This window comes from Oncorhynchus clarkii, chromosome 19 (genome assembly GCF_045791955.1).
Source record: "Oncorhynchus clarkii lewisi isolate Uvic-CL-2024 chromosome 19, UVic_Ocla_1.0, whole genome shotgun sequence".
Lineage (NCBI taxonomy): Eukaryota > Metazoa > Chordata > Actinopteri > Salmoniformes > Salmonidae > Oncorhynchus > Oncorhynchus clarkii.
The window spans coordinates 31418224-31436171 of record NC_092165.1 but is presented as its reverse complement, the minus strand read 5'-3'; the positions used below and the strand labels follow the sequence as shown (position 1 = coordinate 31436171).

The 17948-nt window shown below is 46.0% G+C and overlaps 1 protein-coding gene across 1 annotated transcript in view; it reads left to right on the top strand.

Moving 5' to 3' along the window:
• The window catches only part of LOC139375035 (KIAA0586 ortholog), a 130762-nt gene that overhangs the window by 75601 nt on the left and 37213 nt on the right, over positions 1-17948 (top strand). Inside the window, exons 20-30 of the mRNA XM_071116405.1 lie at positions 883-1067; positions 1272-1393; positions 3168-3352; positions 3524-3692; positions 3983-4139; positions 4467-4729; positions 4952-5028; positions 5144-5269; positions 5646-5820; positions 7795-7931; positions 9049-9142. Coding sequence (XP_070972506.1) covers positions 883-1067; positions 1272-1393; positions 3168-3352; positions 3524-3692; positions 3983-4139; positions 4467-4729; positions 4952-5028; positions 5144-5269; positions 5646-5820; positions 7795-7931; positions 9049-9142 — 1690 coding nt within the window. The remainder of the gene's footprint in view (positions 1-882; positions 1068-1271; positions 1394-3167; positions 3353-3523; positions 3693-3982; positions 4140-4466; positions 4730-4951; positions 5029-5143; positions 5270-5645; positions 5821-7794; positions 7932-9048; positions 9143-17948) is intronic.

Genomic DNA, 17948 nt, shown 5'->3' with positions numbered 1-17948 from the left:
GCAATCACTCTTTAACGTTTCCCAACAACCCAATGAAGAGTTTTGTTTTTAAAACCCCATCAAAACAATGCATCCAGTCAAAAAAGAGAGATCATGAAACATGGGCTGAGTCTGTTGTGTTACACAACTGTGTATAGACGCCAGCTACTAGAGTGTCCCCACCTCAACGCCCTAACGCTATTTAGCTATTTATTTATTTAAATGTTTTGACCAAGCAGAAAACTTCCAACAGTCCCCTTTTGGCAGACTTTCCCTCTCTCGTTCTCCCTCTCCCTCTCGTTCTCTCTCTCTCTCTCTCTCTCTCTCTCTCTCTCTCTCTCTCTCTCTCTCTCTCTCTCTCTCTCTCTCTCTCTCTCTCTCATTCTTTCTCTCTCTCTCTCTCTCTCTCGTTCTCTCGTTCATTCTCTCTCGTTCTCTCTCTCTCGTTCTCCCTCTCTCCCTCTCTCCCTCTCTCCCTCTCTCTCTCTCTCTCTCTCTCTCTCTCTCTTTCTCTCTCTCTCTCTCTCTCTCTCTCTCTCTCTCTCTCTCTCTCTCTCTCTCTCTCTCTCTCTCTCTCTCTCTCTCTCTCTCTCTCTCTCTCTCTCTCTCTCTCTCTCTCTCTCTCTCTCTCTCTCTCTCTCCCCATCTCGCCACTAGAAATTCGATTAAAGAGCCAGCTTGACGCAGCCTTCCCTGTTTTTACTGCCAAGGAATCTGCAAGTCATGCAAAGCCAGTGACCAAAACGTACTAAACGGACACCATAAAGCCAGAGCAAGGGATCTAAAACCCCAAATCACATTTTCGTCCTGATCTTTCAGGCCTCCAATCTTGCTACTAGTGTATCCATCTAGCGTTCCCCACCCATCTTTTTTTCCTACAATTAAAATTTATTTTTCCATCAGGATCCAGAGGAGGAGGAGGAGCTCCATGATGGTCCTATAGAACTGAACGGTCTGGCCTCTCCTCCTACTGCTATGTACCACGGTCCTGTGTTCCCCTGCTACCCTGCAGAGCCCCTACCACCCCCAGACCCTGTCCTCAGCTCCATCCAACACAGAGAGACCCTGGAGAACAGGCTGGTTGACTGGTGAGGAGGATAGCATTATGTTACGCAGTGAAGCTGAATACTGTTTTTTTTTATTTTTTACAAATGCAGAATACACAAGCCACATTCCAATATCCCTACTGGTGTACTACTTGCAATACCAAATACATGCCAACAGGCAATGTAGAGTTCACCATCAACATAAAGGGAGCTAGTTAGAAGTAACGGGTTTGTTTGTTCGTTTAGGGTGGAGCAGCAGCTGATGGCCAGAATGATCTCCGAGATGTACCAACCCCCTCTAGCTGACCCCGCCCAGAACCAGAGTCCCTCCCACTCTGAGCCAGAGGACAGTGTTACCTCTGACATCGGTGAGAACTGGGACTGGTCACATAGTATACCTTAACCTGACTCCCTTACTAGTTCCACTTGGTCATGCTCACCCTTTCTGTAGCTTACCACATGCATCATCCTGATGATGTGGCAAGTTACAATTTGCTTTCTGAAAGTCTTATATCTTGAAAACATTATTGCTGACGTGCAAAACATTTTGGGACTGTATCAACGGTGAACTAATGAACAACAATACCAAAAGGTAGTTTTTGAGTGGATTATTCCTTTAATCCCAACTCTGACCTTAACCATCACGGAAAAACTGGGTGAGAACTGGGTCCTTTCACTGCAAAAGGTCTTGTCCTGGTCAGGTCATCCCGATGCCTGTGGAGCTGAGCCCAGCCAGCAATGATGCATTACAGCATAGCTGTGGCTTGGGAGCTTCTGGTAGCCACTTTCCTCAGGGAATTTGTGTGGGGCTCTGTGGTACAGTGACTGTGTCAGTGGGGCTCTGTGGTAGCATTGTGAGTGCTGTTAACCATCCGATGACATGCGAAACGCTACCTCAAGCTCAACGGCTTTGTCAAGCCACCGACCGCAATCCTCATGTTCAGGAATCCCAAAATGTCCCTCGTGGCTTTTAATAAATGAGCTCAAATGGGGTTGGTATGCCTGCTGAGATATTGACATGAAACTGAATAGATGGACTGTACATCATCCCCTTGGTTCAAGTTCTGTGTTGAACAGGATTTTGCAATTCATTTTACATTCATTCATTTCATTTTAAGATAGCTAGGCGAGACAACCACATGTCACATATCACAGGGGGGGGGGTCTGGTTTGTGCTAGTTAATGTTTTTTTTGTTTGGGGGTGGGGGGGGGGTTGAGGTGAGGAGGAGGGATTAGCTTCGGGGGGAAGCTGGGTCCTCCATTGGGGTGCCGGGACAGGGAAGGGCTTGGACTGGACTGAGCGGGTGCTGCCGTCCCGTAGTGGTGGGAGGGCCAAGAGACCTGAGTGCTGGGGTTGAGGTGTCGGGCCTGAGCCTAAATGTAGGGAGGGGCAGTTTCTTTTGCTGCTCCATAGGTGAGCACCACGGACTTGAAGTGGATGCGAGCTTCGACTGGAAGCCAGTGGCGTGTGCGCAGGAGCGGGGTGAGATGAGAGAACTTGCCTCATTGAAAGTTATGCCTCACGGTTTCTTTGAGTGCGAGCTGTCTGTCGTGAAGGGAGAAGACATGTCAAAGCCCCAATACGATAATACAGTTTCTCATTAAATCATTGATTGCTCTTTCTCATCTACCCGGCTCTGCTTCTCCTTCTTCTTCGCTGCTACGGATTGCAGTCAGAACACTTAAGAGAGGCAGTGGCAGCGATTCAGGTCGTCTCCCAAACGGCACCCCGTTCCCTTTGTAGTGCCCCCTTTTATAGTGCACTATATAGGTAATAGGGTGCCATTTGGGACGTTGCCTCACGCTCTCATCTAGTAGAAAGATCAATGATGTATCACATTTGCAGATGAGGCCTCCACCCTGTGATCACTGGAGGGTGACTCTGCTACTCCCTTTAGACAGAACAGTGAGAAGAATGAGGGGGAAACTGCTGGGCTTCTTTTGTGCAATATAAACCCAGCGATTGGATGTCAACTATTCTTTTAATTGTTTTGTTAAAATGATCTCGTATGCAAAAATGGGCATACCAGAAGAGTAGATGTTCCGTAGTGAGAATCCGTTTTGAAACTTTGTGTCCGTCCAATCAGAACACAGATGTTGGTTTTCTGTTGCAAAACGCTCTGCTACAATGTGTGGTTCCAGTGGAGGCTGCGGGTGGAGAGGGCCTACAGCTGTTTGTGGACGCCAGTGTTCCTGTGGACTCGGAGCTGATCAGACAGTATGTGAACGAGGCACTGGCAGAGACCATAGCCCTGATGCTGGGACAGAGAGAGGGACAGGAGAGACCTGTAGCACCAGCCAAGCCTCGGGACCCTCCGTCGCAGGAGGTACTGTGTACAGTCAATCAATCAATAAATCCGTCTTTACTGTATAAATAAAACAAAAAATAGTATTTTGAAATAGTAATTCTAATCTAACATTTACACTGAGTTATTTGTTCTTTTTTTTACAGTATTTTATTGTAATTGTATTCTTTCCACAATGTGGTGCTGTTGTAGGAGCCCTTGGTGCCAACCCCAGTGCCCACCCCAGAGCCCAGTGTTAGTCCTGGGCCCCCCAGCAGAGGCCTGTCCCCCCTGGCTACCCCACAGGCTTCAGAGCAGGGGACCCCCCAGCAGTCACCCAGAGAACCCCAGCCACAGGAACCTCACGTCTCCACACCTGCAGGTCTCATAGCATAGTTACTGTATCTCCATTACACAAGCACACTCTGCATACTCTGTCTGCGGTCATAGTAATGGAGTGGTCCATGACTAGGGACCAGAGCTTTTCATGATCATGTGACCTGATAAGGGAAAACTCAGCGACCTAATTATAAGCAGAGTTTTAGAGTTCTAGAGTTTTTCTTGTGCTGGTCACATGGTCAAGAAAAACTTGGGCTTATCCATGATAGATTGATCCCCAGCCTATCCAATGAGATGCTGAACATTCCTGTTCCACTTTGATCTCAAACCCAGAGCCAATAGTGACCCCAGTCACCACTCCAAACCCCTCTCCCCTGGCGGTGTCCCCTCCCTCTGGCCCTGCCGGACCCTGGGGAGACGCATCGCTGCCCCTGGCTGAGGAGCAACCCCACAGCCCTGTAGAGGAGCAGGAGAAGCACAACAAGCCACTGTGAGTCTGCCTGTCTGCTGATTCTACTGTCTGTCTGTCTGTCTTTCTGAATGGTGGAACTGCGTGGGGACCTCCCTCAGAAGACAATAAGGGGACATAGTGGCGAGTGTAGGATGCACTGCTTGGTGTGGTTGTATTGTACCACAGCTCCCCCTGCTGTCAGGAGATGACAATGCAGTTAGAGTTACAAAGAACATGCGAAGATAACACACAGGCCTGGAACATAGATGGTTATTGGTTTTAACCTGACCGAGCAGCACCCATCCTACTAATATCTCATCTCTCTCTTTCTCCCTCTCCTTCCCTCCCTCTTCTCTCTTTCTACAGAGTGATGTCAGTGGCTGAGGAGGAGCCTGTCAGTGTGCCTCCGGTCCCACCTGTAACCTCCAGCCCCCTGACCCAGTCTCCCCGCTCCCCTACTCCACCACCCCCACCTGGGCCTCAGACCCCCTCCACTCCCCCCTCCTCCTCGTCGGAGGAGACGACCAGTAGCAGCAGTAGTTCCACAGTCACTGGGACAGACGCGGCTGCTAGACACATCTCAGAGGGAGAGCTGCTCCTCAGCTATAGCCAGGCGGCAGCAGCACGGGGTGAGATGGATAGACAACGCAGCTCAACGCGCGCACACACACACACACACACACACACACACACAGTGTTGGGGATTATTTGGGAGTGTCTTGACGGTTTCCTCAGACGTCGGGTGGTCTACAAAAGGCCATCCGTTCCTAAGATTGTCAACTCCATAGTCCTCATAGTGTGACTACTATCATGTCAAACCCATTGATGCCTTTTCGTCTGTTTCCACCCAGCCTTTGAGGAGGAGGGCTTCTATGTTCCCTATCTAATCAACAGCTTCTCCAGCTCGCTGCAGGAGGTTCAGGACATGGTGAGTGGCACAGTCTCCACTGCTTTTCTTTTACTATCATAGCGCTGTTATTCCAAATGTCCAAACGGCTCCCATACACAGCAAACAACGCTGTTACATTTCCTGTGTCACTCAGGACTACGACCCGCCCAGTGAGGGTCAGGTGAGGAGGCCTGTCAACCCGGCCCACCACGACCCCATCCTGTCTCTATTGGCTAAGATGGACCAGGGGGTCATCACGCAGACACGCCCTGACCCGGAGGTAACTATCAGACTACTGCACTGCTCTGTACATACTGGAGCCTTATTTTTCCCGTTGTGCCATTAAAATGCCTCTAGGTGGCAGCTTTTCCCCATTTGTCAATGCATGCCAAAATGGAAGGTGACCTTATTGTGTTTGTGCATTTATGCAAGGGAAATCCAATGAAATGCAATATAGACAAAAGCTTTGGCACAGTGTACATAAATACTGGGTTAATGCTGACTTGGAATTTTTAAAAAAATATTGTGATTCGCAAGCAAACAGCCAAGGCATTAAGCCCTTGCAGTGCAGGGTCATGGTCAGAATGGCAGACCGTAGCCAAATGTTTTGCAAAAGCTCAGTGAGCTGTGACTGCTGTGTCCCCCCCAATCCCCAGGAGTCCTGGGAGGAGGAGGGAGAGGTCAGCGAAGGCCAGAGACCCAGGCTGCATCCTGCAGGGGAGAGGCTAGTTACTGGACACTCCCTCACTGTCCAGCCCTGGAACAGGACAGAGCCCAACCCCAGACAGGGACACGTCACCTCCCCAGGACAGCTCACCCTGCAGTCAGCAGGTAGAACTGGAACCGCACGGCAATGTTTCTCATTCCATTCTACCTCTGTTCCCCCTGCCTAAAGGAGTTTGGGGTATATACTTGTTGGATTTAAATGACAAAATGTGTTGCTTTTTAAAACTCTGGACTCAGAACCCACAAACGACAGGCTTACGACCGGACTTCTCTATCTCATTTCAAATGAATCGATATGTGTATGAGGAGAGGAGAGGGGTACTAGAGATTACAAGGCAGTGTTAAGGGTTGATATGGCGTTCACAGGCCCAGGGGAAGGGAACAGGGGAGGAGAAAGCGAGGAGAGGGGGAATAGACGTGTTGACACCACAGAGCAGAGCCACAGTGCTGAGAGAGTTATCCTGAGTCATAGGGGAAATCAGACAGCCTGGAATCTCCATCAGCGGCTGCTGGGAGCACAGAGAGGCCAGGCCAGTGGAAAGCCACTGCTGCTGCCCCGTAGGGGGGGGCTGTGTGTGTCTTTACGTCGTCTGCCTTCCAGAAAGAGTATGTAGTTCATTGAATTAATACAGCACTATTCTAGGACACAAATACTCTTTAAAATACCACTAGAACCCAGAACTAGACAAATAAAGACAAAAGGAACTGAGGTATAAGGGTTCTTAAAAAGATGATGATTCACATGATATAGGAGGAGGAGGGGCGCCAGGTAGCCTGGTAGTTAGAGCGTTGGGCCGGCAACCTGGACCGAATCCCCGAGATGACAAGGTACAAATCTGTTGTTCTGCCCCTGAACAAGGCACTGTTCCTAGGCCGTCATTGAAAATAAGAATTTGTACTTAACTGACTTTTTAACTTGCCTAGTTAAATAAAGGTTAAAAAAGAAATATATATATATGTATATATTCCCATTCCTGGTTTGTTAACCATAATGTCCACTCTTAACTAGGCCTCTTCTCGTAAAAACGTAGCACTTATCAGTGTTTGACACCCTGCATACTGGTGTTTCAGTTTATACAAATATCCCGTTTAGAGCTAGATGAAAAAGCATGAAATGAATACTGTAATATTTACTTAGTGGTCGAAAAGCAACATGCGATTCTGTTACGGTTGTCGGTCACATGTTGTGAATGCTCCTCTGTGTTCACATGGCTCTTTAGACACGGTGTCTAAGTTCTGCGTCCACTCAGACAGAAGAACCTCATAGCAGATTCCTATCCTCTTCCTGAGTTGGCCAAAACCAATATTTACCCAACTCAAAATCAACTCGACCCGCGGTAAAAAAAAAAGAGCTCCAATGTTGCTTGGAGACCAGACCAGAGAGAAGGGGGAGAACCCTGCAATCCAAGCAGCAAAGACAGAGACTGTATTAATGACAGAGGAAGAACTCAAAGCCATTTTGTTTTTCCACTCAAACTGGAGCTGTTTGGCACTACTTTTGAACAGGGCCCATAGGACTCTATAGGGTGCAATTTGGGATGCACACTACTTTTTAAATAGTTTAGCAGACACTCTTATCAAGAGTGACTTACAGGAGCAATTAGGGTTAAGTGCCTTGCTCAAGGGCACATAGACAGATTTTTCATCTTGTCGGCCCGGGGATTCAAACCAGCGACCTTTCAGTTTCTGGCCAAACGCTCTTAACCCCTAGGGCAGCTCTTGACACCAACAGACTGGCGACTCAATTACAATATCACTGAGCTGACACAGAGCCTGTAAAACAGTTTGACAACCCCTCTGTTGTGGCTTATCCTGAAAAGCATGTTAAACCCCATGTTTTGGCTAGAGAAACCATTGTTTGTGTGGCTTTGTGTCATCTGGAAACACTTTCAGACTGCAACGCCTTGTGTTTGGACTTGTGAGATCGTTTCGAAGTGACAGGGCTCCCTCTCCTTTCGAGGCTACGCTGCATGGACACCTGTCATTGATGTTATAATTCTACATGATACTGTATATCTCTATGAGTGGGGAAATGTTAGCTAGGCTTGGATACGGAAGAATGAAAGTGTGTTTCTACAGATGCAACGAGCTTCCAGGACACTCAGTGGCCAGTTGACATTGGAGTCCTGGATGTGGAGCCAGAGATGTCAAATCAACCTGACACCTCAATGTCACCTCCACCGATGGAGGACTTTGTCTCCCACTGTGCACCACAGGCAAGCATTACACATTTCTACTGTACACACACACACACACACACACACACACACACACACACACACACACACACACACAGAGACCTGGCTCTCTGTCATTCACACTGTGTTATCCTTGGCAGCTAGGTAGGTGAGGTTAGACCGTGTTGTGTTTCTGTTAAAGATATAGCCGGTTTGAGGACACTTGCACAAGAGAAGAGTCTCTTTCAACGGCTGCAAGAAGGATTAGCCAATGTGCTTCTTTCACCCAAGATGCATTGCAACCTAATCTCTTAGAACAGATCATCTTCTTCCATATCAACTCGGCTCATAGGACAAGACAGAGAGTACAGCCATGTGCTGTGGCTGCGTCCCATATGGAGGATCAGGAGGATGTACTATTCCCTATCTAGTGCGATGGGGTGCCATTGGGGACGAGCCTTTATCTTCTATAAAACTGGTGCAGATGTCCTCCTGTGTGAATCATTGGCTGGCTGCAGCAGCCTCCATACAGTATTGTCTGGTGTTGAGTGTTGACAGTGACAGTGACAAACAACAACCTATTTTATTTTAGCCCCGTGTCCTGCCTCCACGTGCGCCAAATGCAACAGGTGTAGACTTTACAGTGAAATGCTTGCTTACCAGCTCTTCCCAGTGACACAGAGTTTACAAAATATATATAATATACATGCAAAAAGGAGAATACCTATCGATATAGTATCCTCCTTTTGTTCCAATATTTTCTGAATCAGACAAGCAAAGTGGACTCTATTGTTGAGTGTTGACACATGAAACACGCTCATCAGTCGGGATACCAGATCTGGATGTAGCCCATGTGTGTGTTTGGTGATTATTCTTCCTAGATGGAGACATCAAAACAATGTGTTGGCTTCCTCCTCTGCTTTCTGTTGCCGTCTGATCTCCTTCCAATACAATGTCTTCCCTTCCTACGTGTACATATTGTAGGTGTCACAAAGTGCTCACACAGAAACCCAGCCTAAAAACCCCAAAGAGCAAGCAAAGCACGGTGGCTAGGGAAAAACCCCAGAGAAAGGCTGGAACCTAGGAAGAAACCTAGAGAGGAACCAGGTTCTGAACCAGCCTCGTATTTATTGTGTTACCTCTCCTCTATGTTTAGGCAACTGAGGTGTCTTGTCCTCCAGCTCCCAGACCTGCTCCCATCCTGGTCAGGCAGTTTCAAAAGACCAATGGAGAGACATCAGAGAAACCAGGTATGGTCGCTCAGTCCAGGTTTATTGATAGAACTGTGTTTATTCATTCAATTGGTCTCACCAATGCTACAATGTAAATACATTCTAATTGATTCTTGTAAAGGGGGCAGCGTGGCACATTATTGGGAGAGACCACAAATCCATCTGAAAGCTTTGGAAAAAATGGGTACATCTTAGACACAAACAATGTGTTTGAGAAGCCAACATACAACGACATGGGTCGACCATTGGGTGTCCTCTGACCACCAGATGGCACTAGTGTATCTGTGCGGTCTGCACTTCAACTTCCTCCCCTCTCCTTTTCTCCTACCCCTCCCCTTCCCTCTCCTTTTCTTTTCCTTTGTCTCCAAGTCAGGTCACTGCAGTTGTTCTCCCAGAGAGGGTGAAATCATTTTTGCCTGACATCACTGTTGTGTCATGTCTTCCCTAGCTACATCTAGACCACAGGGGGCTAGGAACTGCTCAAGTCAGTGCTTTAAAATTCAATATTGTACATGGGGCTGGACACACCTCAGTGACAACACAACACGGAGGTGAGGAGATGGCATGAGAGTCACTCAGCATGTAGGAAGGGAGGATAGACATGGAGTGACTGAATAAATAGGCTGCATCTTAAATGGCACCCTATTCCCTATATTCCTCCTTCGGCCGCCTTTCCTTCCAGTTTTCTGCTGCCAATGACTAGAACGAACTGCAAAAATCACTGAAGCTGGAGACTCATGTCTTCCTCACTAACTTGAAGCACCAGCTGTCAGAGCAACTCACAGATCATTGCACCTGTACATAGCCCATCTGTAAATAACCCACCCAACTCCCTCATCCCCATACTGTATTTATTTATTTATTTTGCTCCTTTGCACCTCAGTATCTCTACTTGCACATTCATCTTCTGCACATCTATCACTCCAGTGTCTAATTACTATATCGTAATTACCTCGCCTTCCCTTATCTTACCTCATTTGCACACACTGTATATATACTTTTTCTACTGTATTCTTGACTGTATGTTTGTTTGTTGTATGTGTCGAACTGCTTTGCTTTATCTTGGCCAGATCGCAGTTGTAAATAAGAACTTGTTCTCAACTAGCCTACCTGGTTAAATAAAGGTGAAATAAATAAATCAGGGATCATCAACTAGATTCTTTCTTGGGCTGATGGTCGAGGGGCCGGAACATAATTTGTAGCCATTTGACCCCAAGAATCCCAAACAGATATAAAATATTAGACCAAAACATAATAATTTCAAACCGAATACAATCACGTCTCTCTATTATGCGTGGGAATACTTGGGAACAGATTTCCAAAATTCTCATCAGTTGGAGTTGATTTTCTGGTGTTTTTACAGTCTTCTGTGCAAATAAAACCACTTGTGGGCTAAATTCGTCCCAGAGGCAGCCAGGTGGGGAACCATGTCCTATAAAGTGCCTTCGTAAAAGTATTCAGACCCCTTGACCTTTTCCACATTTGTTACGTTACAGCCTTATTCTAAAATTGATTAAATCGTTTTCCCCCTCATCAATCTACACACAATACCCCATAATGAAAAAGCAAAAACTGGTTTGTCGAAATGTTGACTAATTTATTAAAAATGAACAACTTAAATGTCACATTGACAAAAGTACCCTTTACTCAGTACTTTGTTGAAGCACCTTTTGCAGCGATTGTTTTTATTATTGTTTTTATTATTTAACTAGGCAAGTCAGTTAAGAACCAATTCTTATTTACAATGACGGCCTACACCGGCCAAACCCGGACGACACTGGGCCAATAGTGCGCCGCCCTATGGGACTCCCAATCACGGCCGGTTGTGATACAGCCTGGATTCAAACCAGGGTGTCTGCAGTGACATCTGTAGCACTCAGATGCAGTGCCTTAGACCGCTGCGCCACTCGGGGTATGACGCTACAAGCTTGGCACACCAGTATTTGGGGAGTTTCTCCCATTCTTCTCTGTAGATCCTCTCAAGCTCTGGCAGGTTGGATGGGGAGCGTCACTGCACTGCTATTTTCAGGTCTCTCCAGAGATGATAGATTGGGTTCAAGTCCGGGCTCTGGCTGGGCCACTCAAGGACGTTCAGAGACTTGTCCCAATGCCACTCCTGCATTGTCCTGTTGGAAGGTGAACCTTCACCCCAGTCTGAGGTCTTGAGCGCTCTGGAGCAGGTTTTCATCAAGGATCTCTCTGTATTTTGCTCCGTTCATCTTTGCCTCGATCTTGACTCGTCTTGGTGGTTCCAAACTTCTTCCATTTAAGGATGAAGGCCACTATGTTCTTGGGGACCTTCAATACTGCAGAAATGTTTTGGTACCCTTCCCCAGACCTGTGCCTCGACACAATCCTGTCTTGGAGCTCTACGGACAATTCCTTTGACCTCATGGCTTGGTTTTTGCTCTGACATGCACTGTCAACTGTGGGACCTTATATAGACGTGTGTGCCTTTCCAAAATATGTCCAATCAATTTAATTTACCACAGATGGACTCCAATCAAGAGGAGGATGCACCTGAGCTCAATTTTGAGTGTCATAGCAATACTGAATACTTATATAAATAAGATAATTCTGTTTTTTGGTTTTAATACATTTGCAAACATAATTTTTTTTTAAACTGTTTTTCGCTTTGTTATTATGGGGTATTGTGTGTAGATTGCTGAGGAAATTGTTTTATTTCCTCAATTTTAGAATAAGTCTGTAACGTAACAAAATGTGGATCAAGTCAATGGGTCTGAATACTTTCCCGAAAGGCACTGTATAGTGGAATAAGTCTCTCTGATCAAAAGTAGTGCACGGCATATAAGGTACCATTTGGGACACGCCATTGGCCTTAAAGAGGAGCAGGGCTACTGTAAGGTTATTGTGTACCAGTGGGAGAGAGACTCTGGGAGTGAAGTAGTGCCACTGCGTTCAGATTAGGTAGACACATTTCAAATCTTAAAGAGAGGAAGAGTGAAGGATAATGGAGAACGTGGTATTAACACTGCTGAATGAAGAGGATCCTCATGGGCTTTGTCTTAAAGGCACAATGCAGCTGTTTTTTGTTTTTATCTCAATATCAAATCATTTCTGGGTAACAATTAAGTAGCTTACAGTGATTTTCATTAAAACAGTCAAAAAGAAGCAAAAAAAAGAGCATTCTTTCTGAAGCAAGAATTTAGCTCGGACTGTCTGGGAGTGGTCTGAGTGGGGAGGGGAAAACTGAAAACTAGCTGTTATTGGCAGAGAGGTTTGGAACTCTCTTTCTTATTGGTCTATTAACTAATTTACCGTCTGGTGATGTCACCAGGCAGGCCAAAACTCCATCTCACCAAAACAGGCTGAAATTTCAGACGGTCTTTTCAAACAGCTCTTACACTAAAATTTTCACAATTTCACAGTATTATTCCAACTTCATAGTGTGGAAAAAGTCAATAAAACACAGGAAAATCGCATTTTCAACTGCACTGGGCCTTTTAAATGGCTCCCGTGTGGTCAAAAGTAGTGCACTATGTCGAGAATTGGGTGCCATTTGGGACGCATGTAAGTCACTCTGGATAAGAATGTCTGCTAAGTGACAAAACTGTAAATGTAAAAATGCTTCCTGGTATTCTACTAGGCACTGGGGGCTTACTGCTGCTGTACAAGGATTTGTGTGTTTGTTAATGCGAGAGAACATGCATGTCACCATGTTGGCCAGTGGAAGCCAGTCCAAACTGATTACTGGAGCCATTATTGTGCTGGCTAATGGCTGTCTCTGCCTGCTTTCTTCACTCTGTGTGTCCCAAATGGCACCCTACATAGTGCACTACTTTTGACCAGAGCCCTATGGGCCCCAGTGCACTATGTAGAGAATAGTTGCCATTTGGGATTCAAACTATCATCTTAAATCAGATGAAGCTGTAAGAATGACTGTGCTTGATCCTACGCCCTCATATCTAATGGTTCATTATGTATCTGAAATTGCATCAAACTTTATCCGGTATATCAGTTGGATTAGTTTTCCTTATCTGCTTTTCCCTCAAATCAAACACTTTCCCTGCCTGTCCTTTAAGCCTGTGAGTCTGTGATGATAACCAGCTACCGTCCATGTCGGGTATTTCGTGATGGCCAGCAGAATCTGTTAAAGTAATTCATTCTGTGTTTGGATATTTTTGTAGCTGTGTTGAATGTCAGTGTGCTTTGTCTCTCACTGCGTCCCTGTAGGGAGTTTTGTTTCAGCAGTAATGTGATGGACCAGTGAGATGAGGGACGGGTTGAAAGAGCAAAGCTTCCACCTGCATGTTAATGTTTCTCGTTTCGTTTTTGTTTATCGCCTCAGCGCCTTCACCCCTTTCTTCTCCCCCCAGTTGTCTAGTCGTTGTAGCTACTTGTTGTTAGGGAAGAAAACACAAGCCTGAATTGAAAGGGACAACTCAACTGACGCCTTTGCAGCTAACATGATTATGTTACCACTCAGTTATTGTGTCTTAGCCTATATGTTGTGCTCTGGCTTTACTTGGGGAAACTGAACTCAGTCAACAGCAGGGGGCTTTGATTTGGGTGGTCAAGTAAAAAAAGCCATTCAAATAAAAAATACATTTCACTAGCCGTTCATTACTAGGTTCAATGAGGAACTGCATTTAAAAGTATTGTCAAGGCACTACACTAGGACTATGTCCCAAATGGCACTCTATTCCCTATATAGTGCACGACTGGTCAAAAGTAGTGCACTAGATGGGGAATAAGGTGCCACTTGGGACGCAATCTAGGACCTGATTGTGTGCGCTGGAGCTAGAGTACTGAGTGACAGAGGCCTGAATTCTCTTACGTATGCCCCAAGACCAGTTAGCTGTCGCCTCCTGTCCTGCCTCCCTCCATGCTATAGATGGGCCGATGGTCTGATTCAATGTGTACTGCAGCCTAATCATTTAGACTGGACGTGACACAGTGAAGGTTGTCTGTCCGGCATGGGTCCCAAATGGCCCCCTATTCCCTATTATACGATACTACTTTTGGCCACAGCCTTATGGGGGATGTAGTGTCCCATTTAGGACGCAGGTTCTATTTACAGGTCGGAAAGCAATAAGAAACTATATAGGATTATATGGTCAGAGTGGATGCACTGTCTGTCTGTCTCCCTGCCTCAGTTTAGTGTTCACTCCAGGCACTGGATTGTAACAAGATCATAGTGAATGAGACTTTATATAACCATGGCTTGCAGTTGTCTTAAAGGATACATCCACAGTTGTTGTTATGTATGGCAAAGCTACTACTGAATGCAAGCTTGAATAAAAAAGGACCTAGAAATTGTATATTGTTGTAGCTTCATTTTGACACACAATGATCCGTACTGCAAACGATACCTTTATTAGCACCAGGAAGTACTGGACTGTACTATTTATTTGGAAAGGGGGTGTTCTGCTGGGCTCCCTGGCACTAAATTGTATACATTTTTTCAGGATTAATGTTTTCTTATGTTGCGTTTGGACGTAAACTGTATAAATGTGGTCCTGCCCTGAAGCCAGACCAACTCTGTTTTCTGTGGACCTACTGTATAGTATGTGTGTTTGGGGAGGTGCGACAGGGGGAGCGGGGGTCTACTTTCCCCTCCCTTACCGTCCTGCGTCATTGGCAGCAGATGAAGTGTAGAGGTCTAAGTCTAACAGGCTCACTAGAAGAACACCATACGGATATAGAACCTAAACTGTTTCCAAGCTTCAGATATGTTTTCATCGTCAGGATCAAAACACACCACACCAACTCGCTCAAGGAGTTTTAACTTTCAAAGAGCTCTCCCTCTCTCCAGTTAATCCTCATTTAGCTGATGTGCTTCTGAGCTGGGATCTGTAATTAACAGTCCGTCAGCCCCCCAGTTCACAACACTAGCTGCTGTAGGATGAATTACCACAGCAGCACCACTGAGTTGACAACACTGTTGGGATAGGGTGCCATTTGTGACACACAGTCATTTATGGAAATGGGAATATTTGAGGACGTATTTGCAGACATTGCACAGTGTGATGTTTGTAGGATTTTAGGCCTAAGTCCCTTTGAGGCGCCACTCTGTTTTTCCTATAGTGATTTACCATTGTTTATCTGACTATGCCTTGTTACAGTTCATCAATGTTTACTCATGACTTTGAGTAAATTGAACTAACTCTTCCCACTGATCTCCCTGACTGTTTGGTTATTAGTGTTTTTTTTTTCTTGCCGAGAGATTAGTCTGGCTGCTGGGCTGCTGGGTTTTTTCCACTCAGCCAGGCAGCAGTCTTCGCTAAAGCAAACAAACAGTACATATTTAGACACAGTGGTTGTGTCCAAAATGGCACTCGATTCCCTACATAGTGCACTACTTTCATCCATGGCCCATTGGGCTCTGGTCAAATGTAGTTCACTATATAGGGAATAGTAGGGAGCCATTTGCGACACCGCCTTAAACAAACAGTGTATAGGTTTATGGCTATTCATGGTTCTCCCAGGGAGGAATGATTATTTACCCTGTAGCAGAGTGGATGTCTGCCCTCCTACTTTGAAGTGAAAGATACACAAGTTAGGTTCCTTATTTTAAACAACTCTCTCTCCCCCGGCCGATAGCCAAGAGCACCTTTTGTCGTTTCAACAAACACAACAGGCTCGCTGCGCTTAAATGTGTTTAACCTAGCTTCAACCCAATTTCATTGTCAACCTCCCTAGACGCTGAGTTATGTGGAAAAGGGCAACATGCTTACAACAAGCTGACAAGACTGGGTGGGAAACAATTCTAAAGCACGATGGGAGCCTATTTATCGTCCACTCTCGTGTTGAGTCCTGCATTTTCAGCCAAACACTCTGACGCTTTGTCATTGACAGTGTTAGCACAAACATGTTTATCAGCAGCGTTGGCTGGCCGGACTGGCTCCTCTTTAGAATTGAGGCCAGACAAGATGGACATTGCTACTCTGGTCTTAAGGGGGATTCCACTGTGTTGTTGTATTGGTTAGCAGGAAGTGGAGTAACAATGATCAAATCTGCTGCTAAACCAACAAAAGACAAGCCAGGTTCTCTGACGTAGTCTGCCAACAGTCCGGGCACTACTGCGCACAGGAGATTGGTGGCACCTTAATTGGGGAGGACGGGCTCGTGGGAATGGCTGGAGCAGAAAGAGTGGAACGGTATCAAATACACCAAACACATGGTTTCCATGTGTTTCATGCCATTCTATTCACTTCGTTCCAGCCATTATTATGAGCCGTCCTCCCCTCAGCAGCCTCCTCTGCTACTGGGTATGGAAAACATGGAGCTCCTTCTGTGTAAACCCCTGCATTTTAGTGTTGCCCTTGAAGTGCTATATCAAAAGTAGGGAATAGGATGCCATTTGGGATGCATCCAAGCATCTGCACAATGGAGAAGGTTGTTCCTGGTTGTTCTTCTATCTAGCAGCCAGGCTCATGGTTACATGAATCACCACTGCAGACCACAGCGCTCACGAGAACTTAATTAAGAAATCATGTCAGCTCTGAAAGTCTCTGTAACAAATGTCCTTAAAAAAGTCCTTAACTTGGTCCACATGAGTCAAACTCCAGAGAGAGAGAGAGAGAACAAAAGAGAGAGAGAGAGAGAGAACAAACGAGAGAGAGCGAGAGAGAGAGAGAACAAAAGAGAGAGAGAGCGAACAAAAAAGAGAGAGAGAGCGAACAAAAGAGAGAGAGAGAGCGAACAAAAGAGAGAGAGAGCGCGAACAAAAGAGAGAGAGCGCAAACAAAAGAGAGAGAGAGAGCGAACAAAAGAGAGAGAGAGAGAGCAAACAAAAGAGAGAGAGAGCGCGAACAAAAGAGAGAGAGAGAGCGAACAAAAGAGAGAGAGAGAGAGCGAACAAAAGAGAGAGAGAGAGCGAACAAAAGAGAGAGAGAGCGCGAACAAAAGAGAGAGAGAGCGCGAACAAAAGAGAGAGAGAGCGCGAACAAAAGAGAGAGAGAGAGAGAGCGAACAAAAGAGAGAGAGGGAGAGCGAACAAAAGAGAGAGCGAACAAAAGAGAGAGAGCGCGAACAAAAGAGAGAGCGCGAACAAAAGAGAGAGAGCGCGAACAAAAGAGAGAGAGAGAGCGCGAACAAAAGAGAGAGAGAGCGCGAACAAAAGAGAGAGAGAGCGCGAACAAAAGAGAGAGAGAGCGAACAAAAGAGAGAGAGAGCGAACAAAAGAGAGAGAGCGAACAAAAGAGAGAGAGAGCGAACAAAAGAGAGAGAGAGCGAACAAAAGAGAGAGAGAGCGAACAAAAGAGAGAGAGAGCGAACAAAAGAGAGAGAGAGCGAACAAAAGAGAGAGAGAGCGAACAAAAGAGAGAGAGAGCGAACAAAAGAGAGAGAGCGAACAAAAGAGAGAGAGCGAACAAAAGAGAGAGAGCGAACAAAAGAGAGAGAGAGCGAACAAAAGAGAGAGAGCGAACAAAAGAGAGAAAGAGAGCGAACAAAAGAGAGAGAGAGAGCGAACAAAAGAGAGAGAGCGAACAAAAGAGAGAGAGCGAACAAAAGAGAGAGAGAGCGAACAAAAGAGAGAGAGAGCGAACAAGAGAGAGAGAGCGAACAAAAGAGAGAGAGAGAGAGAGAGCAAACAAAAGAGAGAGAGAGAGAGAGCGAACAAAAGAGAGAGAGTGAGAGCGAACAAAAGAGAGAGCGAACAAAAGAGAGGGCGAACAAAAGAGAGAGAGAGCGAACAAAAGAGAGAGAGAGCGAACAAAAGAGAGAGAGAGCGAACAAAAGAGAGAGAGCGAACAAAAGAGAGCGAGAGCGAACAAAAGAGAGCGAGAGCGAACAAAAGAGAGAGAGAGCGAACAAAAGAGAGGGAGAGAACAAAAGAGAGAGAGAGCGAACAAAAGAG